Source organism: Chionomys nivalis, chromosome 14 (genome assembly GCF_950005125.1).
Source record: "Chionomys nivalis chromosome 14, mChiNiv1.1, whole genome shotgun sequence".
NCBI classification, from domain to species: domain Eukaryota; kingdom Metazoa; phylum Chordata; class Mammalia; order Rodentia; family Cricetidae; genus Chionomys; species Chionomys nivalis.
In genome coordinates this window covers 23,752,809-23,776,700 of record NC_080099.1, presented here as the reverse complement: position 1 = coordinate 23,776,700, position 23,892 = coordinate 23,752,809, and the positions used below count along the sequence as shown (strand labels likewise).

The window sequence follows — 23,892 nt, the reverse complement described above, 5'->3', positions numbered from 1 at the left end:
TGTGTCTCCTGTGACTTTGGGCAAATAGTAAAGTAGATGTCCTAAGCCTCAGTTTCCCCAAGTCTCGAGAGAGAGTAAAGTATGACCGCACTACAAGTGTGTTGGGATTGTCCCACGAACCAACATACTTGGAGGAGTTAGCGCCTGCCCGACACCCAGGAGGTGGACATCAATCAGTAATTGATGCCCTGCTACTCACGTATGTATGTATGTGCACATGTGTGCGGGTCCATGTGGAGGAGGCCAGACGACAAACTCAGAGGCCGTCCCTCAGGAGCCATCCATCTTGTGTTTTTGAGCCAGGCTCTCTCATTGGCTAAGGGCTTTCCCAGTAGGTTAGGCTCGCTGGCCAGCAAGCTCTAGGGATCTGCTGGTTTCTGCCTCCCCAACACTGGATTAGAGTACGCAGTGAACACCAACATCCTGGCTTCTCCACTTAGCTTCTGGGGATTGAACCAAAGCCCTGATGCCTATGTGGCAAGCATTTTATCAACTGAACTATTGCCCCAGGCTCACAGTTCCTATTTGCTGAGACAATGGTGCTGTGTTTCAGATACTCAAGTCCTAGTACATAGTAGATGCTCAAAGAAAGGAAGCAGGTACTTTGGCGTCAGCAGATAGAAACTTTCAGTCACAGACGGGCAGTGGCGGCACACGTCTTTAATCCCAGCACTCGGGGGGCAGAGGCAGGCTGATCTCTGTGAGTTTGAGGCCAGCCTGGTCTACAGAGCAAGTTCCAGGACAGCCACAGTTATGCAGAGAAACCCAGTCTTTAACCCCATCTCCCACCCCCAAAAGAAAGAAAGGAAAGGAACTCTCCGTCATTGCCCTCCACAGATTGGCTGGACACGTCTGCTCTGATGTGGAAGACACCTCTAACTCTGCTCCTCAACAGCACGGTTACTGGGAAGCCAGGGGCAGGCGCAGCCCTTGCCCACAGCTTCAGCGGCTACTCCGAGAGGAAGGAACGGCCACCAGCTGCTCTTCAAGGCTGTCTGGCTTTCTGTTGGCGCCATCTAGTGGTGAGTGCAGTGAGGCTCCCGGCAGGTCTGTAGTAGCCAGGGATCTCCGCATCGCTGCTGCTGCTGCTGGCTGCCCGTCCGTGCATCTTCACAGGTGCTTCCAATCCTTATTCATGAAGACCCAAGGACTCCATCCTCATACACGAGGCAGATGGAGACCTCAATTCCTGGTTTCTTCACCTTCCTTTCTGGCCTTGCACCAAACTCTGAGACTGGACTCTACAAGTCTACACTCTGGACATCACTACGGGACAATCAATGACTCTACCGTGGTTTTTCAAGGCCAAAGCTGTAGGAAGCGGCTTCTTTCTGGTTCAAGACAGCCCAGGAATGGGGAAACTGGTGACAGTTACTCTGCCGTCCCTGGGGCCCATTGTAAGCAATCTGAGTTCTCAGAAGCACTGACCTAGCTTCTCCGTCCACTACAGACTAGCAAGGAGGCTCAGCCTAGCCCAAGGTTGTTAGTATAAGCACTGAGGGAGAATCAGTGGATAGAACCAGGGGGGATAGTTCTGCTTCCAGATCCAGCACAAATACTGTGTGAGCCTGGGAAAGCCCCTGTGAACCTGGGAAGGCCCATCCTCTCTGAACTTCAACCCCGGATAGTGCGTGGACTACATGAGAAGCAAGGATCTCTGTAGCTTCCAGACTGGCTTGTATTAAAAATGAAGAGTCCTGGTTTTCCTGCGCCAAGATCTCTGGACTAAAACACTGGGAATGAATCGACACCCACCTTCTCTTCTTGAGTATGTTCTGAGACTAGGTCTCTTGTATTCCAGACTGGCCTTGAATGTGATATGTGACCGAAGAGGTCCCTGAACCCCTGGTCCTTTTGCCTCCACTTCGCAAGTGATGCCACCACAGTTTGCACTACTAGACTGTTATTTGGGAATCACTATTAGCATACCATGTAGTTGGGTCCCGGGCAGCTGCGTTTCGTCCTTAGGGATCAGAAGGAAGGGTCCATGTTCTAGTAAGTAACAGGATGGATATTTTTGGGGTTCTGAAAGGCAGAGGAACCTCCATATCCTAGTACGTATTTTTCAATTTCCTCACCTTATCGTGGGCCCCTCTATAGCAGTAGAAGAAAGCGAAGAACTAGCTAGGCTGCTTTCATTCACCACTCAGCCAGGTCCTTTCATTTGTTCAAAGAGGGGCTGGGACAGCCAGGGCTGGGGGTGGGGGCTTGCTGCCCAAGGAGGTATTTTTCAGAGTCTCCCGCCCTCTGGAGTTTCCAAGGACAGCACAGAGCCCTCTCTAGTATTTGACCAAATATGGTGGTATCTCTCAAGGAGCTCACGCCCCAGCCAGCTCCTCAGTTATGCTGTGGAAACCTGCCCTGCACAGATTAATCTTGTGACATTCAGGAGCCTCTCACCCTGCCCTCCTCCTCTCCTTAGTTCTTGTAAATGGCCAAGACTGGCCCTCAGCAAGACAAGACAGGGGAGCTCACCCACCCCTTCCTCCTCTGCTACCCCCACCCCTGGGCACCCCCCAGGGAGTGTCTTTACTGCTCGCCTACTTTCAGTTGACCGTTCACTCAAGGTGAGTGGCCTTAGGCACAGAGGGTTCACCGTCAGTTTAGCATTTGGGGCCCCATGGACCCTGGGTCACCTGAGCTCATGAACCTGGGACCCTCTTTAGGAAGGCTGCAGGCAGTGTGTCTCAGCCAGCAGGGTTGGTTTGAGGGGTACAAGGGAGAGGTGCAAAAGACCCATGAGCCCTAATACTAAGACAGCTGCTGTTTATAATAAGAAACGTAATAATTATAATCATTACAGCATCGTTTTATAATAAACAGTAGTTTATTGAGCGCTTCCTCTGTGCCAAGCATTGTCAGCTATGACATGGCCTATTTCTTTATTCTTTGCAGCAGCCTCGAGAGATATGGATACAGACATAGACAGTCAGGAGGAGTCAGCAGGGGCCACTATTCCTGGGATGTGACTCTCATTATAGAGAGAATGGAACGAGAGTGAGAGAGGAGGAAGGTCACAAGCAGTTGTCAGACAGGGGATAGGCCCTGAAAGGGGAGATCTCTCATGCAAGATGGCAAATGTTACTCCATGAAGCTTTTCGGTATCCGCACCTTGGCCTGGGTGGAGCCTGCAGATTCGGAGACTGTTCACGGAGGGCTAGAACTGCGCAGAAAATATCCCAACACAAACAGTGTAGCGTGGCATGTTGAGTTCTGGATCGGAACCAGGCCCAAATCCCAGCTCTGACACGGCTAATTCACTGTGGAATACCGGGCTAATTCCCTTCTTGCTCGGGCCTCAGTTTCCCTGCCTGTAACTAGAAGTGAGCTCACCTGAGGCTGGTTAAGAGTACCTGAGGTGGTTTCCTTGGGAGATAGTACTGTCTGGCTCTGGACCAAGACAGTCTCAGTACATTTTCTCTTCTGACCAACCAGCAGCCCATCCCTCCTCCCCCCCTTCCCCCTGGCCATCCCCAAAGCAAACGAAGCTGATTGTCTTAACTGGCGCTGTGGGTGCTGGCTGGTCAGCCGGCCGCAGGCCACAGGCGGAGGTGCCATCAGCCAGGGCCCCACCAGACACACAGGACATTGTCCTTCGGTCAACAGCCCCTGGGCACCTCAGGGCCTGGCTCCTGGCCTGCCCCCACACCCCTCACCGCCTGCCACTGTGCTAAGGCCCAGCCAGCTGGGGGCCCAAGGCTCCCAGCTGACAGTGAGCCCACCCACCCACACCCCCCAGCAGCCCCCCGTGGAGCTATAATTGCCTCAGTCCATCCTGTTGCTGCATTCTCTCTCTGCGGCATCTGGGGTTCCTGGCCGGTGGCAGCTGCAGGCCTGCTGCCTGGCTTGGTGGGATGGACTGGCCACACAGCCTGGTACGTGGTGCTCCCTTCTCTGTAGCTGTTCTTTCCCCATTGATTAATGGCTGTCTGTGTTTGGCTTAGGATCTGCAAGGACCAGCTCTGTCCTCTCCTTCAGGCCCGGAGAGAAGCAGAGCCTGGTCTCAGCCTGCAGTCATGGCCTAAGGCTTGGGTTACGGCTCTGGGCACAGCCTGGTCACACTGAACTCTTTCAGGAGGAAGTGTCCTGGGTGATCTGGGCAGACTCGGGCCCTAGAGCTTTTCCAGACCTGGCTTCTGGGATTTGGGCAGCGCGCATGATCTTGGGCAAATCCTTCTGTCTTTGTTACCCATCTGGAAACTGAGGGCGGGGATGTTGAATTTGATCTGTTTCCCCTGCAAGGTGAGTTGAGGAACGTGTGGGCAGCTCAGCCGAGACGGTCTGCAGTGAGGGAAATATTTCTGCTGCAGAACATAGGACCAAAGGGAAGAATTTAGCAACCTAATTCACTGCTGTGGCTTTTATGCCAGCAAGTGGCTCTGCCAAGAGGGGCTAGGCTGGGACTTGTTTCTAAGGGTCAAGCTTGCTGGGTAGCCTGGATGATAAACCAGGCCTGTCCCCCCCCCGCCCCCTCCTCCCAACTCCCATGGGCCAAGATGCAGGGAAGGCACAGAGTCTGGTAAGACTCTGAAATGAAATGAGGACCAGTGAGCTGGAATAGGGTGTGAGGTAGGTTGTCTGGTGCTGAGGTGGAGGGGGTGGTGCGTGTGTGTGTGTGTGTGTGTGTGTGTGTATGTGTCACAGAGAGGGAGAGGGAGAGAGAGATCTGGAAATGAAGTCTTACAGGAACCACGCGCCAGCTCCATGCAGTGCTCCTTCCCGCCTACTCTGTTTCAACTCATTTCCTCTCAGCAAAGCCTTTAAGCGGCTCAACCCCCCTCTCCCCCGTCCGCGTCCCTGGAAGACTTTAGGCTGCTTCTGCTCATGAATCCTCTTTCTTATTCCATTAATGAGTCTCCAGAGAAGCTGGGCCCAGCCACCCTGCTGCCCTAAGGGAGAGCCCTGCTCCCCAGCCATGCCTGCCCTTGCCACTCCGTTACCTTTCTGCTCCACCCCTACAGTTAATAGCACTGAGGTCCCTGAGGTCCCGGACAGGCATGGTCGTGGAATCCGTTCACTCTGCAGACGCAGGCACAAGGGGATAAGATGCGTGGAAGGGAGTCTGTCCCTGGGGGGAACAGCTAAGGAGATATCAAAGAATCACATGTGCAAGTACAATTGCAGACATGTTAGGGACATGTGGGGCGTGGCGACTCCAAGATGTCCAGAAGCAACGCTGAGGCAGTGACCTAGAGCCCACAGCTGGGCAAGGTTTTCAGAAAGTGGAAGGAAAAGGCAGGACTTGGTGGGCAGGGTGCAAACTCCCTCCCACAGCAAGGAACATGGGGAGCACAAGAGCAGAGGAGGCCAGAAGGGACACAGGAGACCCCCGCCCCCAGAGGACCTCAGGAAGGACATTAAGAGGGAAGGTGGCAATGTCAGAAACGCTTTTCAATGGCCGCTACTGGCCTTGATGCGGTGAGTTGGTTAGGAGCCAGGCAGGCTTGGGAAGGCCAGTTGGGAGGCGGTGAGCTATCCTGGGAAGCAACTATGGTCTGCGGATTGAGGGGCAGGGGGATTTTCTGGAGGTACCTGATTTCAAGGACTTCAAGATGCGGGAGAGTCATCAGTGCCCAACATAACTGTCATACACAAGGTGGCCAACACAGAGGCCTCTCTCTATTTGTCCTAACCCCTGAGCCTTGGCCCAAAGAGACTTGGTTGTGGCCTCTGACCAATAGCCCTCTTTCTCAGCTGCTCCTTCTTGCCATCTCTATCTTCCTGGGGCCAAGCCAGCCCCGAAACACCAAAGGCAAAAGGAAGGGGCAAGGGCGGCCTGGCCCCTTGGCCCCTGGGCCTCACCAGGTGCCACTGGACCTAGTCTCTCGCGTAAAGCCCTACGCTCGAATGGAAGAGTATGAGAGGAACCTTGGAGAGATGGTGGCTCAGCTGAGGAACAGCTCTGAGACAGCCAAGAGGAAATGCGAGGTCAACCTGCAGCTGTGGCTGTCCAACAAGAGAAGCCTGTCTCCTTGGGGATACAGGTAGGTGGGCTGGGTCCAGCAGGCCACCGTTTCTGCTGTACCAGATGTTGTGTTCAAGACCTGGGATTCTGGCGAATTTTAATCTCTCTTCTGCATCTTTCGGCCATTTGAATAGCTTTGCTGAGCCTCAGTTTCCCCAGCTGTGAGTGTAAGTAATGGTGGTATGTCCTTCACAGATAGACATACATAGATAGTGCTGTCTTTTTATCCTCCGGGTCTCAAATGTAGGGCTTCTAAAGTACTTTGTCCAGCATGGTGGTTCACGCTTGCTGGCTACGCTCACACTTTCACATCAGGCAGGTTCCTTCTTAAAATCTGCCTCAGAACCACCTCAGTGTTCCCGTATTCACCCAGTCAGACTCCCTAGGACTGATGCCTGGATCACAGAGTTGCGCCTGCCTCTCCATGCTTAGGGTGCATGGCCCCTGCTTTGACTTGGGGATCACTTTGCGGCCCTGGGTTACAGAGGCAATGTCTGTGTGTCCATCTCCACCTCTTAGGTCAGCGTGCCAAAGAGGCCAAAGGTACATGGATTCGATGGAATGAAGAAATAGCTAGCTCGCTCACAAACTCAGCCCAGGGCTTTGCCAGCTATGCTGCTTATATCCTAAGATTCTAGACTAGCACTGTTGGCCAGAACTTTCTGGGATGAAGTCCACTGCGGTGACCAGGTGACTACCAAACTACCGGAATGAGACTGAAGGACTAGTACAGATTGACTCAGATTTAGGTCGGCACTTGTGCTATAGCCAGTGGCTACTGTGTTGAGTGGTGTAGCCTTGGACTGTGACAATGCAATCAGCAAAGGGCCTTCAGACCACATCTTGCTCCTACTTGGCTGTGCCCATGTGCCAGTCAGGGAGATTGTAAAACTGTAGGCTCATTCAGGAGACTTCAAATTTATTTCCAAGGAGCTCCCAAGCAAAGTGAGGTGACCGACACTAGGTGTTCCTAGGTCTAAATTCTCTTACCTCTCATTAGTGTTTAACTGAGGAGGAACTCGAGACAGAGAAGAAAGATATTCTAGGACTGAGACAACCTTGGAAGGATCTCACTATGAGTGTCTCAAGTCTAAGACCGACTTGCTTTTTTTTTAAAAAAAATTATTTATTTTTAATTTTATGTGCATTGGTATTTTGCCTGTATGCATGTCTGTGTGAGGGTGTTGGATCCCCTGAAACAGGATTTACAGACAGTTTTGAGCTGCCATGTGGGTGCTTGGGAATTGAACCCAGGTCCTCTGGAAGAGCAGCCAATGCTCTTAACCACTGAGCCATCCAGATTTTCTTTTTTTTTTTAATATTTATTTATTATGTATACAATATTCTGTCTGTGTGTAATACATGCAGGCCAGAAGAGGGCACTAGACCCCATTACAGATGGTTGTGAGCCACCATGTGGTTGCTGGGAATTGAACTCAGGACCTTTGGAAGAGCAGGCAATGCTCTTAACCTCTGAGCCATCTCTCCAGCCCCCAGATTTTCTTTTAACACAGTATGTGAGCTAGGTGGTGGAGGCACACACCTTTAATCCCAGCACTTGGAAGGCAGAGGCAGGCAGATCTCTGTGAGTTCAAGGCCAGCCTGGTCTATAAGAGCGAGTTCCAGGACAGTTAGAGCTGTTACACAGAGAAACCTTGTCTAGAAAAACCAACCAAACAAACAAACAAAAACATAGTGTGTATATAAAAATACAATCTCCAGAATTCACATGGGGAAGGAGAGAATTGACTCCTACAAGCTGTCCTCTAGCTCCTTGTAAGGTCTCCTCTGATCTCAGATAGATAGACAGATAGATAGATGATAGATGGATAGATGATAGATAGATAGATAGATAGATGATAGATAGATGGATGATAGATAGATAGATAGATAGATAGATAGATAGATAGATAGATAGATAGATAGATAGCATAAAAAAATCAACAACTTGTTGGGCTGAGCATGGTGTAATTCCAGCACGGGGAAGGCTGAGGCAAGAGGATTGCAGGCAGGAGGTCACCCTGAGCTACAAAACAAGACCTTGTCTCAAAAACAAAAAGTAAGCAAACAAACAAAACACCCAAACAAAAACAAAACAAAGAATAAAAAAAAAAGAATCAGTCCAAACCAATCCACAACACCCTAAAACTTGTTGAGTCTCTGAGGTTCAGTAAAACAATAAAACACAGGCCCAGATCCTCTTCCAATGCAGATTCTACACCCACTTGTGAACATTTTCTCCCTGTAGATTAATTCCCCACAATATAAAAATAGGGTAGATAAGAGGGAAGGCTTAGTTTTTTCCATGGTCCCCGTGGTATCTTACTGGGTAAAAGGAGGAAGCTGGGGACACAGTGGTGACAGAACCTGACTAGCAGTGACTTCCAAATCGGGGTCTCCTTTTTTGGGACAGCAGAGTTCATTATAACACACCCTTGTCACTAGCCCTAACCCTAACTCTTTAGGACACCCTGGGGATGGCTCGGGCAGTTCCCTTTGTTGTTAATGGTGGCGCTCATCCTGCTCTCTCCCACTGGCTCGCTCCCCGCAGCATCAACCACGACCCCAGCCGCATTCCTGCGGACTTGCCCGAGGCGCGCTGCCTTTGTCTGGGCTGCGTGAACCCCTTCACCATGCAGGAGGACCGCAGCATGGTGAGTGTGCCAGTGTTCAGCCAGGTGCCAGTGCGCCGCCGCCTTTGTCCGCCACCTCCGCGCCCTGGGCCCTGCCGTCACCGCGTCGTCATGGAGACCATCGCGGTGGGTTGCACCTGCATCTTCTGAGCCACCAAGCCAGCGGCCACTGCTACTCCTCCCTCCCCGCACCCACTGTGTTCCTGCAAGGCTGATAAACAGTAAATGTTGTCTTTTGTAAAGGAAGGCATTGGGCTTGCTCCTTGTGGCTAGGAAACTAAAATTGTGTCCGGGTTGGATATCCCTGGGAAACAAATTCCAGATCAGTTTGAGTGAGCATCTCCCAGGACTCCGCCCTCAAGAGTGAACCAGGCTATTAGAAAATGCTGGGTTGGAGATGTAGTTCAGTTAAAGAGTCTGCCCAGCACAATTGGCGTCTCGAGTTCCATCTCTAGCACCACATAAAACAACAGGGTGGTGCACATCTGTAATACCAGTAGTCTGGAGGTGGGTAAGTCAGGAAATTCAAGGCCACCCTTGGCTATTAGTATAGCCTCAGATACACGAGACTCAGGAAACAAATACTGCTTCCATTTCTATCTCTTGAGATGGTGGCAGACTTCCTCTGCGCTCTTCCCTGTAGCAGCTGTATAATTGGAACACGGCTATCATAAGCTGACTCAAGTTACTAAGACGCACAGTCCTAAGAGGCTGCTCCAAGTTCTGCAGTGCCAAGCTAGGGCTCAGCCTCTCCTGGATGTTGTGGCAATGACCTTGCCACAGATGGGAAGGGTTGCCCTTAACCCCAGGGTTCTTTGCAGAACAGACCTAACCTTCCCCTAAAAGGTCTCTGGTAGCCCGAGGTCCTAAATCAGCATGAGCATCTTCTCCCCCTCCTTTTCTTCTTATTTCTGGAAGGGGAACTCTGATTTTAAACACTCAAGAACTGCAAGGCAAACTGGATAGGTCATTGTTCATCCAGCCACTTATCTGCAGCACTGGGTACCAGTGTCTGTGATCCTCAAAATGTCAGTCAGCGCGAAGCTTGTCCAGGCAGACTTCTGGCTCAGTACTCAGACGTGCTGACTTAGGTGGGGTTTGCTATTTTTCCACTTGAGTGCCGTGGCCTCTTTTAATCTCTACTATTGTGAGGGTGCTGATGCTGCCATCTGTGACCGCACTTGGAGAACCACTGGGTCACATCAAAACATTCTACTAACCAACCCCGGCAGTATGGGGTTATCCTAAAGCCCATACTGGGTCTTGCCCTGATACTAGCTCTTTCCCCTTGTAATTGAATCTTGCCCCGCTGGGCCTTCTAATCCCACAGCAAATCCCCAATCAGCTGTCCTGGGCTCTAAAAATACCTTGCCTCCCCCCAGGACAGCTGAGGGGCTTGGGCTATTTTCCGTGGGTGAGATGAGCTAACACGTTAGAGTTAACATCCTACAAAGGGTCAATAGCCCACTGCGGGAACATTTCGCTCGGCTTGAGCCCGTGTGCGTACAACAGCTTCAGTGTGGAATGCTTTAATTGTCTAATTCACGAAAAGCCAATGGTTAGGTATGTGCCTGTCTGGGCTGGAAAGTAACTTACCTTTTTTGGTATTGTTGTAGAGTGTATACTGGTTAAAATTACCCTGGGAAGTTTTGGCCTGGTTCCAGACACATGGAAAATAGACTCCACGTGCCAGCTCATGCCGATCCCTTTAGCAGCCACTTCTGTAGGGGTTGCTCGTCTTTAAGGCTCCCACAGATGTGCTCTGGATCTATGTGTGCCCCTAAAGGCAGGGTATCGAAGTCGGGCTTTGTCCATGCTAAGGAGTTGTTTTACCACTGAGCTATCTATCCTCCAAGCCCTGTGCTCTCTGGGTCATAGGCCATTCAATGGGTACAACAATTTCCAAGGATTTACTGGAAGCCATTGTGGGAGAAGGTGAGCTGCAGGAGTCCTGGGGGAGCATGGGTAGTGTAGGCAAGAGGAAAGCCTCTTCTTGGCGAGAAAGGGCCATCCTTATAGAGGGTGTGTTAGAATCTTAGAGATGTTTAGTATACACTTGTTATACAAGGTGAAGACTTTCCCTATTGCTGGGTCCTTATCTGAAACGAGTGCATGAGATTTCACTATCTCCAGGCTCTTGCCCAGTCTTTACAATCCTGGGACTTAAATGTGTAAAAGCCTCTCCTATAAAGGGTTTTTGTTTGTTTGTTTCTTTGAGTGAGAGCGCAAGAGAGAGAGAAAGAGCATATGTACAAACGCATACCACATGCGCTTGTGAAACTCACAGGGTAACTTCTGGGAGTCAGTTCTTTCCTTCCACCCTGTGGGTCCTGGGGCTGAACTGTCTTCAGGCTTGCCAGCTTGTCTTAGTCCACTGACCTTCTAGCTGGCCTGAACTTGGTCTCTTGGGCCTGAGCAGGGGAGCTTAGGCCTTGGGAAAAGTGAGTCTATAAGGAATCTAGAAACTTATTTGGGTCTAAAGCTAATTACACACTTTCTAGAACATGACAGATAAAATGGAGAGGCTTCCAGGGACCTACCGTCTGCCTCCTTACTTCCTTCAGCGCTGCTTCATGAGTGGGTGGGAGCAAGGCCTTCCCTAGTGCCGTAGCCCCAAAGATGGCTCAGGTCATCTGCTCTACTAAGTAGAATATCTGTGTAGAGTTTTGTGGGTTTCTTTTCTTTTCTTCCTTTTTCTTTTCTTTTCTTTTCTTTTCTTTTCTTTTCTTTTCTTTTCTTTTCTTTTCTTTTCTGAGACAGAATCTCATGTACCCCAGGTTGGCCTCACACTTACTTATGTAGCCATGGAAGACCCTGAACTTCTGATCCTCCTGCCGGACCTACCGAATGCTGGGATTGCAGGCAGTGATGTGATGAGTCAGGGCTTTGGAGCACGCTAGGTAGGGCTCTAATGAGCGAGTGACGCTCTTAGCCCTGTGTGCAGGGTTTTAAGTACTCATTATACTGTGGACTACAGACGGTAAGGGTGGTGCTCTTCTGCATTGCTGGTCAGACTCACAGTCCTCTCTGGGCCTGGGCAGGGGATGTCTGTTCTGGCTTGAGAAGGCACGGTGGGCCCCGGGATGCTTTCAGTTGGCTTGTGTTCCCCTTTTTGAAATCTGTCCTGCAAATGATGAGACCATGAGATGAACTTGAAGGCTTGGGCAAGCGGGCCTCAGGGCATTGAGAGTGGGTTTGGTTTGGAGCTGTTTAGGCCTGCCTATTCAGGCAAAGGAAGGGTCTGAAGTACAGCCATCTTAGCCTTAGCATGAAGTCCCAGCCCGGGGAAGGACCTGCCCTGGGTCTAAGCCATACTCTCCTTAGGGACCCAAGGGGGTGAAGTCAGCTGAGTATGTTTTGTATCGTCTTTGCTCCTCTGGCCCAATACTAGACATACGATGACAGCCTGTGCCACCTGCATTTCAAAGTTCTCTGGAAGACACCGTCACACGATTTGATGTCACTAAACTTGAGGGCTGGGGGGGTGCATAGGTACCTCCACAGCCGTGACATTTGGATAAGACCTCTGCTCCCAAGACGGTTATTATTCGAATCTGTGAGTCTAAGCAAATCGGTTTACTCTATCACCCTATTACTGGTCCAGTGTCTGAAGCCCAACCAATCAGCACTTGGCCCTTCTCTGGCCACAGGCATTGGTGCAGGGCTAGTCCACTGGCCTACCTGTTGACACTGCAGTCTTTGGTTGAGAGAGAGGGACCCGGGGATTGCCCTGTGCTCTGCACACGGCCTCAAATGGTTTTATCCAGTAAGGCCTTCACTGTTCAGGGAGTTTTCATTTGTTCTTCTTCTACTTCAGCCAAAATTTGTTTAACTGGGGTGCCAGTCTTACGGCTTTTGTAGTAACTACCACGCACAGACCATCTCGTCACTGCCATCACCATCACCTGGTAAAGCATGAACCTTCGTTCCGGTGTGAGTTTAACTGCACGGGAGGGGTTTCTGCTCTTATGCTGATCTCGGTTAAGGCGAAGCTCCAGACTGGGGAAGTTCTAGAAAACTGAGCTGAGACCTCAGACAAATTATGCTGTCTCTGTGAGCTCTTGCCTTCCCTGCAGGAACAAAGAGTCAGATGAATCTTAGGATTATCTGTTGGGCAAGCTTCTGGGCTACGATCCTCTGGCAGCCATATTTCCTCTGTACATCCAAGCCTCTCCCCTAAAGCACAGTTTAACAAGTCTGAGTGGTGTGTGTGTGTGTGTGTGTGTGTGTGTGCGTGCGCGCGCACGCGCACTCCACTCCTATGTGCTCCCTCTGCAGAAAGGCCCAGGTCCAAAGGAACAAAGACAAGTTTCACTTCAAAAGCTGATTTGGGAGCGTGGTGGTGCTGAGACTTGAACCTGGGGCCTCATGCATTCCAAATATACGCCCTCCACCGAGCTACACCTGTGACCCTGGATGTCTATTTGATCTGTTTCTGTAATGGTTTGGCGGTGTCAAAGCCAAGGCCTCACGAACGCTATGACTAAACTACATCACCAGCCCCAGCCTACTGATCTTTATAGGTACAGAAAAAGGAAGGCACAATTCTGTACATGAAGCTAGAACCAGAGAAAGCACCAGATTAACCTCCGAAGAACTCCACCCTACACCGCCCTTCCCCTGCTCAGGGGAGGAGTTCAGGGGTGAGGTAGGACCACTCTCTACCATCCAAGGACTCGCCTCCTGGGCAAGACAGATTCAGTACATGACTCCTGTACCCTTACATAAAGAGAATGGCCAATCCCTCCGGGGGCCATCAAAAGCTTCTGTTCTTCCTATGGCTCAACCTGTTTCCATTTTTCTACCTGATTGACAGGTAGCCCAGGGCTCTACTGATGGCAATGTCGGAATAAATGTCGTGTCAATCACACGCAGTGCTGCTGGGAGGTGCGGCGATGGTCTTGAAGAAATTCTGAACTGGAACCCACACCAAACAGCCCATCCAAACGCTGACATTTTCTGACTTGCCTTCTCTTTAGGTAGCTGATGGTAAATGTTTTACTGTAGGCTGTGCCTTTGGGGGGTTGGTAATGGAAGACGGAAAGGAAAGAAAGCTGAGTTCTCTGCTATATAGTCCTTTCAGACATCTTGGCTTCTAGTGAGAAAACGAAGTCAGAAGTGGCTTGGAGTCTGAATTTTTATTTCTTCTTGAAAAACAGTAACAAAAAAAAAAAGAAAGAAAGAAAGAAAGAAAACCCAAGAAAGAAATAAACAAAAAAATCACCCCAACCCCCCCCCAAACACTGGCCTGAATTTCCTTCCCTTTTCTTAACCTCTCCCTTAAAAAACAAAAAAAGGTAGCCTCTAAGAGGATCCTTGGGCAGACAGTAGGTCCCCTGGACCCACACAGGGGACATCTGCTCAATACACGGTGGCAGAGAGAGCGGAGCAGCCTGTGAATATGGCGTAGTTAGCCCCGTGCTGCTGAGATGGGCTCCATCTTCAGTGTGGGGCAGAGTTCCTGGACTCTCTCTGGAACCCTTACAGTTCAGTCTTGACCTTATGGATTAAGTCCTTTTGGTCAATCTTGTCCAGGTCCTGGTACCAGCGGTTGTAAGCCAGTAAGGCCACATTCTTAGCAGCTACGGCCATCATCTCCACAGAGCTGGCCGCCCACTCCAAGGCATTGAGGTAGAAGAGCTGGTCATGGAGCACAAACTTCGGGAGGCTGCGGCGGGAGCCGTAGAGGGGGTGAGCCTGCCACTCCGCCGTCTGGACTGAGTAGTAGGAACGGAAGAGGGTCTTCAGTTCAGTCCGGAAGAGGGGCTTTGAGGACTGCACCCGCCACACTGCTGCCTCCTGGGGCTGCTTCCGCCGGAAGTTGGCTGAGATGTTGACTGGACAGATGTTGTCCAGAGTGCAAAAGAAGCTGGGGAAATCTGTGGTGAGTATGTTGGCGAAGGGGAAAAGCTTAGGGTCAGGGAAGCCAAAGTAGGAAGAGTTGAGGTAGCCGTGGACCAGGGAGACCACAGTGGGCTGGAAAGAGCCCTGAATGTCATCGATGGGGGGAGTAAAGCCTTCAAAGGTGATGTTGTTGCTGCTGTTGTCCAGGTGCAGGGGCGTGGCAATGACCACGATGTCGTAGAACTCAGAGTTGTTGCCCCTGTCACTCTCATACCCCACTTGGTACAGGGCTTTCCCTTCTAGTAGGAGAGAGAACATAAACATCCACTTATTCCTTTGCTTCTACCACTGACCTTCCTTCCATCCAGGACCCAGCACTGGGGTGCAGAGAGAGTCTGGCATCATGGGGCAGCTCGGCTGTCCCTTCTTTCCATTTTGATGCCGCTGCTGGGTGAGCACTGGTTTAGATGCTAGAAGGCCTAAACCCTTCTCTGGTTCTGTTGCTGACTGGCTGAGGTAAGGATGCCACTCAAATTATCAGAAATCAAAGGAATAGTAGATAAGGGAGGAAGGCTCCTAGCGCTGACGCGAAGAGCGTCAGCGCCCTCTAGTGGTCGGTGGGCCTTTCCCTGATTTTTCTGAAAAATACTTCCCAGCAGGAACCACTCTGGTTGTAGTCCAGAAGAGGAGGAGGGCTGGCTAAGAATGGCAGGGTCATAACTCCTGTTCACTCACCTGTAGTATGCAGGGTCACAGAGGTCACTGTGGCATGAATCACGCTAGCCTTGGCGAGCTTCAGCAAACCGGAACAAACCAGCTTGTTGCCCCCTTCCACGGACCACAGGTTGCCCTGAGCCCCAGCTAGTGACATGGCTCCTGGGAAAGAGAGGGAAGGAGGAAAGATCTTGGGCCTCCTGCCAAGACAAGGCTCCTCCCACGAACCCGGGCAACGTGCTTAAATATAGTGTGATTTTAAAAGTTAAAAAAAAAATGGGGCAATGGTATTAAGCCAGAAAATGGTTTTCATAGGACCCAGCTTGTTCTGAGGATGTGGGCAAGGTGGACAGGCAGGTTGAGGGCTGCGCACTTACCAGCAAAGGCAGGCATTGATGCTGACTGGCCATAGCTGGCCCGGAGGACAGCAGAGACAACGTCATCAATAAAGCGCTGTGTGACCCCCACCTGGAGCAGGGACTCGGCCACCGAACGCTGGGTCATGTTGACAAAGGTGGCCTCCCCCAGGGAGTAGAGCAGTTCTTCTACACCCGAGAAGGCATAGCCATGAGCCTGGTACTTGTAGATCCTAGGAGACACGTGGGACTGGAGTCTTGTGCGGAGAGGCTTTGTGCAAGAGGCCCTAGAGGTCTATTCCTTTATCCCTTTGGCCTGCTCTGTGGCTACAGTGCGCTTGTCTGTACCTCCTCACTGGTAGCCAGGGACAGTGCAGAGATACAAATAATCCAGGATTTCAAAGGACTTGGCTTCCTCGTGTGGCTAGAGGCCAATTATATCACACTTCCTGCCCAAGGTGTTGATATGTCTCTGAACATGGGTGACTAGCTTCTAGTCTGTCCTGGCTTCAAGTCCAAGCTGGGCCTGATGGCAATAGCTTCAGACCACTGCTGTCCCTGCCTCTGACTGGATCTGGCAGCGCTCTCACTTGCCCAGAGTTCCTCTCTTGTCTCTACTATTCCTTCCAGCCCCAGAGCTAGCACAGATGGGAGCTACCGGCTGATATATTCTGGATTAGCTTGTCTGTGAACTGCTGCCTTCCCTGGGCTTGATTTTCAACTGTGCTACTAGACAGCAGTATCCAGGGGGTGGACAGGGATGTGGGACTGGAAGACAGGGTGGCCTGGAACTCACAGAAATTCACCTGCCTCTGCCTCCCAAGTCCTGGGATTAAAGGTGTGCGGCACGACTGTCCGGCTTGAGAATTACCATTCTAGAGGGATAAAGTAGGGGTAGAAATCTCGCAAACAGGTGACCCCAGGCTGCGTCTGGCCTGCATCAATGTTTCATTTGGTTCACAAAGTCCATTGGTGATAAACACTGAAAAGCTGGAAAAGTTCATGACATGTTTCCTTGTGGCTAGTCAGTGTGCTGCAGCTGGCTGCCTCCCTCAGAGGGTCTTACTCTTCGGGCTACCACACCCCGCTGTTCTCTTCCACCCAGGGGCCTTGCTCACCCCACTTGAGCCTTTGTAAGAGACTGAGTTTGCAACTCATGCTTCGGTAATTTAGAGGGAGGAAGGAATGAAGACTAGAGTCGCAAAGCCAGGGGCCCTGTCCCACACACTCCTCAGGCTGGGGCTCGCCCTGAGCCTGCACTGAGTTGGGCAGGGTCCTTGCGTTGGCCTTTACCACTCTCTCACAACTTCCAAACCATCAGTTCCCTCCTGAGATCTTCCCTGGCCTCCTGGCATCGCTCTGCAGCTCCGCCCAGCCCTACCTCATGAACTTCTCCATGACTTCCTCCACCCACATCTGCAGCCTCAGGAAGCTGATGCCGTAGTGCCACCAGAGGCGGAAGAGGTTCAGCAGGTACCAGTCGGTTTCCTCCAGCACGAAATGCTCCCCGCCGAAGATGGCGCTCCTGCCCACCACCTCACGCCGCTGTCTCAGCCCTGCGGAGACCAGCAGCCCCTCAGCTCCCTTTCATGGCCCTCAGGAGGCCCCTCAGTGCCTTGAGCTTTTGCATTGGGCCCTTCCTGATGCAAATGGCTGGAACTATTTTGTTCCTTTGTGCTTCCTGTCTATAAGTAGCATGCTAATGAATACACCGAGAAAACCATTTGCTCTTCCTAGTGAGTAAGAAAATGAAAACTATGTCCCATTTTGTACTTTCTTCAACAGGGACCCGCTCAGCCAAGAGTGAGGGAAATGCTACCATGCCAGAATGTCTAAAGGCTCACAGGGCAGGGCTGTCTTTGCTATGGATCCCTGAACTCACACTAGCTCCTTCTAGCTTCTCAGCATTCTACAATTCAAAGAACACTCCACTCATGAACGTGTATGTGGCCATGATTTAGTCTCTTCCATCCCGACATAACACATACAACATCCTGCATCCTGAACAGTCTCCTGTATACTTACATGGCTTTGTGTTTCACCCCAAGCACAGAGAGGGTGGGCAGGGAGGACATTTCAAAATCCTGCTCTGGCAAACCCTGCTGTAGCAAATGAGCCCGCACGTACGCACTTTGCGTAACTACAAGATGTGATCCTGCAGGACCACTTCAGAGGACTGGAACTTCTTCAGCAGACAGCATGCGTACTCAGAGTTTAGAGGATGCTGACTTTGAGCCCCAACTTGATCACTTTAGCATCTCAGCTGAAGGGCATTAAGGATTTGAGTCCCAGTCTCTTTAGAGTCTCTCTTTTTTTTTTTTTAAAGATTTTATTTATTTATTTATTATGTATACAACATTCTGCCTCCATGTATGCCTGCAGGCCAGAAGAGGGCGCCAGATCTCATTACAGATGGTTGTGAGCCACCATGTGGTTGCTGGGAATTGAACTCAGGTCCTCTGGAAGAACAGTCAATGCTCTTAACCACTGAGCCATCTCTCCAGCCCTCTTTAGAGTCTCTTTAGAGGGAGATCTGTCTCTCATCCTAAAGGCTGGCTGAGTGTGAGGTCATGTCCACATACCACCTGGTAGAGTACCAAGTGTCTGGTGGGCAATGTAGATAAAGGATGTAGGATGTAGGATGTAGACGCTGATATGATTGCAGTAACTAAGAGGTAGTACCCTGAAAGGGAGAGACTGGCCTGGGAGTCAAACCTGAGTTCTAATCCTAACTTGCAACTAACTCACTGTGTACCTCAGGCAAGTTCTTTCCCCTCTCTGGTCTCAGCTGCTCCATCTGTAAAATGAGGAGATGAAGCTAAATGACGATCTGACCGCAAGGGCCTGAGGGAGGCACCAGGCACTAGACCCCAATGCTGGACACTCACCCAACAGCTTGATGAAGTCCTGCATGTGGAGGCTCAGCGAGTGGAAGGAGGCTGCCCCGCTCTCGTAGTTCTGCTTATTGACGGAGATGGTGGCCAGGCGGCCGCCCACAGCCCCTTTCTCATAGACGACAATTTGTACTCGGGGTCCAAAGTGTTGCTGAAGGAAATGGGCCACGGCAGAGCCCCCAATCCCAGCTCCAATAACAGCTGTCGGCAAGCCCGAACAAGGCAGGGAGGGAGAGATGGCACAACGGGAGAGAGGCTGGTTAGTAAGGCACTACGCTGTGCTCAGCGGAGGCTCCTGGCACATGCATGTAGCAGGCTTATAGAATTTCAAAGGGGGAATCCACAGTCAGAGCTTTAAGATGCTCTAAGCCTAACGATCAAAGGCTGGCCCCTCCGACTGCACCTACCACCATCCTCATCCAAGGAAGACCCTATCGGCAAGAGAGAAGGAAAGAATCTCAAAATTTAGAGAATGCTCTTAAAAGAGAATAAATTGAGCAGGGCAGTGGTGGTGCACACCTTTAATCCCAGCTCTCAGGAGGCAGAGTCGAGCAGATCTCTTGAGTTCTAGGCCAGTCTGGTCTACAGGGAGAGTTCCGGGACAGTCAGGGATACACAGAGACCCTGTCTCAAAAACCAAACTAAACAGAGAGAAGGGGTGGGAGAATAGAAAGGAATATAAATTGGGCCAATCAGATGGCTCCATGTAAAGGTTTGCTGCCAGCCTGTTGACCCGAATTTGATCCCTGGAACGTGGAAGAAAGAACTGATTCCTGGAACTTGTCCCCACATCTCCACGAGTCACGGCACGCACGCTGCCCCTCTCTATACATCAATAAATGTTAAAGAAAATACAAAATAAATTTAGACTCTTATAAAATTCCCCATGCCCTCCACTTTTCTTATTTCAGGATGAACTGGTGAAAACAGTTACTGACCAAGCACTTCTGTTAGTGGGCTGAAAAACATTCCTTAAGTCAGGATCAACAAACTACAGCCCAAAATCGCACACCTTTAAACCCAGCACTCGGGAGGCAGAGGCAGGCGGATCTCTGTGAGTTCGAGACCAGCCTGGTCTACAAGAGCTAGTTCCAGGACAGGCTCCAAAACCACAGAGAAACCCTGTCTCGCAAAAACAAACAACAACAACAACAAAACCCCCCAAAAACAAACAAAAAGAGAAATGTTATAAGCACAAGTCCTTCTTTCTTTTCTTTTCTTTTCTTTTTTTTTTTCTTTTGAGACAAGGCCTCCCTCTGTAGACCAGGCTGACCTTGAACTCACAGAAATCTGCCTGTCTCTGCCTCTACGATGAACCACCTTGCCCAACAGGCTTTCTTTTGTCTTTTAAGATAGTGTCTCACCAGGCTGCTTAGGCTAGCCTTGAACTCCTGGGCTCAAGTGATTCTCCCTTTCAGCCACCTGGTGCTGATGACAGCTGCCAACAAAGCCACACCCTTTCTTTCACTTACTGTCTGTGGGAAAATACTGTGAAATGGCCTGGAACACCCAAAATATTTACTTGTTGGCTCTTTTGGTCAAAGTCCAACCTACCACCTGATGCTGCTGGGAACCACTGTCTAGACAGACAGTGGTCAACAAACAGCCCCGAGGGAGAATGAACTAGTTATGAAACCCTTGGGCTGGGCTATTGCCTTGCCTGCAGTTCTGTCTGCCCAACATCTGAAACACGGCTTTCCTCCCACTGACAGTCCCGTATTCCCCTCCAGCCAGGCGAGAAGATAGACTTCCCCAGTCCCCGGGTGCTACGGTTAGCCCAGTTTGCCACCTTCTAAGGAGAGGCCGGTGTCGCCCATGCCTGTTCCAGTGGCTCCCCCTGCCTTTGCCACACCACATTCAAATGACTTGAGGACACAGAGGAAGCAGGATTATGCTGTCCCCAGACCCTGGCCGATAACAAAGTCCAGAAACATCTATTGCACGGTGAACTAACCAACTCCCTTTTCTCAGTACTTAAGAGTCACATCCAGGAATACCCTCATTTTCTTCTTAATCACTCTGCTCTCTTTCCCTCCTCTTCCTCTGGGGAGAGTCCCAAATTACCTATTTTCTCCAAAGAAACAGACATGTCAAGGGCTGGAAGTGCCATGTTCAACTCCCACTCCCCCCGGTTATAAGTAAGATGTCCTATCACTGTGAGCAGGTTTATGGAACATACCTAACAGACACTGCTCTTTGTCCTATAAGATGTGCCAAGGCTCAGAGATGAACCAAGGGGGGTTTGGGTTTCCAGGAACCTAAGCAGCCAACTGGCAGAGAGACTCGTGCACAATTAGCTAAAACGATCCATAACCAAGTAGGACAATGGGCTTTCAGGGATCCTGAGAAGGCAGCAACAGATATAGGCTTTGCACAGAGAAAGCATCTGAGCAGGACCCTAGAGAAAAACCTGCATGTCAGCAAGAGGAGAAAGAAGGGCACCGAGGGGGACTCTAAAGGGTCCTAGGGTCACTCAGAAGCATGGAGACAGAACCCTACTGGAGCCCAAGGACTGTGACCTTTAATAGGAAGCACCCCGTCCTCCTCTTTAGGTCCAACCCAAACCACCAAGGGGGTTGAAGGTGTTTAGGAAGCTAAAGGGCAGCTTGTCATCGATTGGGAAGATGGGTGAGGTATGTCTGGGGACAAGCTGGAAAGAGGCAGGTTGCAAGCTACAGAACCGCCATTTGGTTCTGTTGCGGGGAGTCCCTGCTGCCCATCCCCAGGAAAAACTACTGCACATCCCTGGTCCCTAAACCTGCCTAAGTCGTTATCCTTCCAAGCTTGTTCCGAAGTCAACCTCCATTAGACCTTCTCTTAATACCATAGCCCCCGGGATTCTCTCTTGTGCAGACTCTTAGTCACAAATCAATTTCCAGTATGCTCTGGCCAGCCTTAACCCTCTGTGGCCTGTTGCAGCTTTCTCACACAGTTAAGTTTTAGCACTGTACTGGCCCTGGCAAATCCACGTGATCTCAGCTGTCCCTGGGCACTCCTGTCAACTGGGGTTCACAGGGGCCGCCTAGTGGAATTATTACTCTGTCCTTCCACAAATAGGAACTGAGCATTTCTGGTTGTGGGAATTCATGTGCAAAGAGATTTGAGAAACTTCGAGCCATGCAGGGTTAAAACAAAAGGCAGAAAAAAAAAAGTTGTGACCAAACACGGTACCAGTGACAATGACTATTAAGTGAGGTGTCCTGGTGCCTGCAATTTATTTGGAAATGCAACAAAATACGAACAGTGCAAAGAGCAGAATGTGGTGGGCACATGGATAAGATTGTAAAATTCTTTCAACTTTGCTGTATGTCTGAAGAACTTCGGAATAAAATGTTGGGGGAACCACACAAATAATAATAATTAATAAAAAAAAGACAGCCATTAAGAGTTCTCCATACTGGGCTGTGGGGCTGAGCAGTAGACCGCTTGTCTAAGCAAGCCTGAGGGGAAAAAAAGTCCCACACTCATCCGACTCAGCAAATCCACCCCCAGCAATCTATTTATTGTTCTGTCCCGTGGAAGGAACTACCTTCTATAGACCGGAAGTTCTTGTTAGATGTTACTTCTAGGAAGCCTTCTTAGAGCCTGCAGAACCTGCCAAACGCCCTCCAGACACAGAACTTTCTCATCCTAAGCATGGGCCTGGCGTCCTGAAGGAACCACAGCCATAGCGTGCTATAACACACAGCGCGCTCAGCCGACCCCTGCAAAGGCCACCGCCCAGCTCCTGTCACCGGAGAGCTTCTCAAGAAGTAAATATTCCGTGACCGTGCGCCTTGCGGACAGCTGTCAGTGGCTATTCCTGCTCAGGCCTTTTCCTTCCCAGGCGGCCCCCTCCTCGTGCCCACGCCACCCTCCCCATCAGCACCTCCCCTGTGCACGCTTCTTCCGCGCCCACCAGCCCCTAGCCAATCTTGCACCCAGCTCCTCTTGGGAGCAGCCCTCCCCTGCCCCAGGTCAGCTGCAAACCCTCTTCCCGCCCGTCCTCCTCAGTGAGCACTCCACCACATCCTTCCCGCACCGATTTTTCCGGGCGGGGCGTCTCCGCCTGCAGCAGCGGTGGTGAGAAGCGTGGCCAGCATGGCGAGCAGCGGGACAGCGCGGGCCATGGCGGGTGGTGACCAGGCTGCACGCTGCGGATCCCCGCTTGCGGTTGGCGCTCGACTGCGCGCCCCGCCCTGGCGCCCCACTGGCCGGCTGGCCTTGCAGCCTGGTTGGTCCCAGCCTTTCATTGGTCGAGCAACCGTCCCTCTGCAGTACTAGGTCTCCATTAGCTACATCTGTCTCAGGGAGAGCGCAGTCATTGGCAGCGCCCCTGTCCCTCCTCCTTGGATGCGGGTTCTTCATTGGCTGGCTCATTCTGCTCAGGCGCAGGTGTGCATGTCTTTGGAGCACAACATCAGGACCAGGGCCCAGTTGCTGGGAGATTCACAGAAGGGAGTTAAATCACGCTTACTAGCTTCGTGATGTGTCTTCTTGGTGTCTGTTTCCAGGGGACACAATAATCTAGGCTCTGCCTTTCTTGGTTGTGATGATCACGTGAGATAATGGAGGGGAAATGCCCTTGAGGGGCTTGTTAGTCCCTCAAGAGCTGTGAATTGCTAACCAAGCTGGCGACCTGCATGATTAGATGAGCTTCTTCGTGCAAGCGCCGAAACAAGCACTTCTGCGTTGGAGCCTTCGTTTTTGCTTCCAGTTTTTACATCTTCCCCCTGCCTTCCACCGTCTCTTCCTTCCTTTATTTTTATTTGGGCATTTGTTTACTTATTTAGATACTAGGTCTCATGTAGTTTTGGCTGGTTTGGAGGATATTGGAGGATAATTTTGAATTCTTGATCTCCTGCCTCCACCTCTCAGATGCTAGAATTATAGGCTTGCCCATATTTCTGGAGACAGGGTCTCTCTTGATAATCCAGGCTGGTTACCAGGCTCTCTGTTGCTAGGATTACAGGTCTGAAGCATCGTGCTTCTTACCTAAAAACTGATGAGTTTGCCTGCATGTCTGTATATGCGCTGTGTGCAGTCTGCTGCCCTCCAAGGTCAGAAGTGGGCATTGGATCCCCTGGAGCCTGGTTCACACCCATGTGTGGACACCGGGAACTGAACCAGGGTCCCTGATGTGCAAGAGCAACAATTGTTCTTAACTACTGGACCTTATCTTCAACTTCTCTTCCTTATTTTAAATAGGCATTTACTTATCATCATTTTGTGTCAGGTATTCTTATGGGCTGATCACTTACAGTGTTGTTGTTTTTAATCATATTTACTTTAAAATTCATCTTGGCTCTCCAACTTTGTAACACTGGAATTTTTTGTGATTGTTGAATCTAGAACTGTGCTTTTTCCACTAATTTTATTATTAATTAATTATTATTATAATGTTTTTTTGAGACAGAGTTTCTTGGTGTAACAGTCCTGGGTGTTCTGGAACTCAATTTTGTAGACCAGGCTAGCCTCAGACTCACTGAGATCTGCCTCCTCTGTGC

General features: G+C 50.6%; 2 protein-coding genes across 3 annotated transcripts; one reads left to right on the top strand and one right to left on the bottom strand.

Moving 5' to 3' along the window:
• Positions 1-3,854: 3,854 nt before the first annotated feature.
• Il17b (interleukin 17B) lies at positions 3,855-8,748 on the top strand. Its single transcript, XM_057789319.1, has 3 exons — positions 3,855-3,875; positions 5,695-5,984; positions 8,517-8,748. Exons 1-3 carry the CDS (start codon positions 3,855-3,857, stop codon positions 8,746-8,748), a joined length of 543 nt encoding a protein of 180 aa, XP_057645302.1.
• A 5,091-nt stretch (positions 8,749-13,839) lies between these two features.
• On the bottom strand, positions 13,840-22,573 carry Pcyox1l (prenylcysteine oxidase 1 like). 2 transcript variants are annotated; one of them, XM_057789185.1, is made up of 6 exons: positions 22,428-22,573; positions 18,401-18,607; positions 16,894-17,068; positions 15,534-15,745; positions 15,178-15,318; positions 13,840-14,741 (listed from the first exon to the last, which is right to left on the bottom strand). In XM_057789185.1, exons 1-6 carry the CDS (start codon positions 22,513-22,515, stop codon positions 14,080-14,082), a joined length of 1,485 nt encoding a protein of 494 aa, XP_057645168.1. In that variant the 5' UTR covers positions 22,516-22,573; the 3' UTR covers positions 13,840-14,079. The 2 variants fall into 2 exon arrangements, with proteins under 2 accessions (XP_057645168.1, XP_057645169.1); XM_057789186.1 differs by lacking the exons at positions 16,894-17,068; positions 22,428-22,573 and having other exon boundaries at positions 18,401-18,535.
• Positions 22,574-23,892: the final 1,319 nt, after the last annotated feature.

What these genes read in the sequence shown, in the direction of transcription:
- Il17b (XM_057789319.1), top strand. Translation starts at nt 3,855, where the DNA reads ATGGACTGGCCACACAGCCTG. An exon ending in TGGACTGGCCACACAGCCTG is followed by an intron (nt 3,876 to 5,694) that starts GTACGTGGTGCT and finishes CCTCTTTCTCAG; the next exon opens with CTGCTCCTTCTTGCCATCTC. An exon ending in CTGTCTCCTTGGGGATACAG is followed by an intron (nt 5,985 to 8,516) that starts GTAGGTGGGCTG and finishes CGCTCCCCGCAG; the next exon opens with CATCAACCACGACCCCAGCC.
- Pcyox1l (XM_057789185.1), bottom strand. Translation starts at nt 22,515, where the DNA reads ATGGCCCGCGCTGTCCCGCTGCTCGCCATGCTGGCCACGCTTCTCACC. An exon ending in CGCCCCGCCCGGAAAAATCG is followed by an intron (nt 18,608 to 22,427) that starts GTGCGGGAAGGA and finishes GCTTGCCGACAG; the next exon opens with CTGTTATTGGAGCTGGGATT. An exon ending in GTCATGGAGAAGTTCATGAG is followed by an intron (nt 15,746 to 16,893) that starts GTAGGGCTGGGC and finishes CGTGTCTCCTAG; the next exon opens with GATCTACAAGTACCAGGCTC.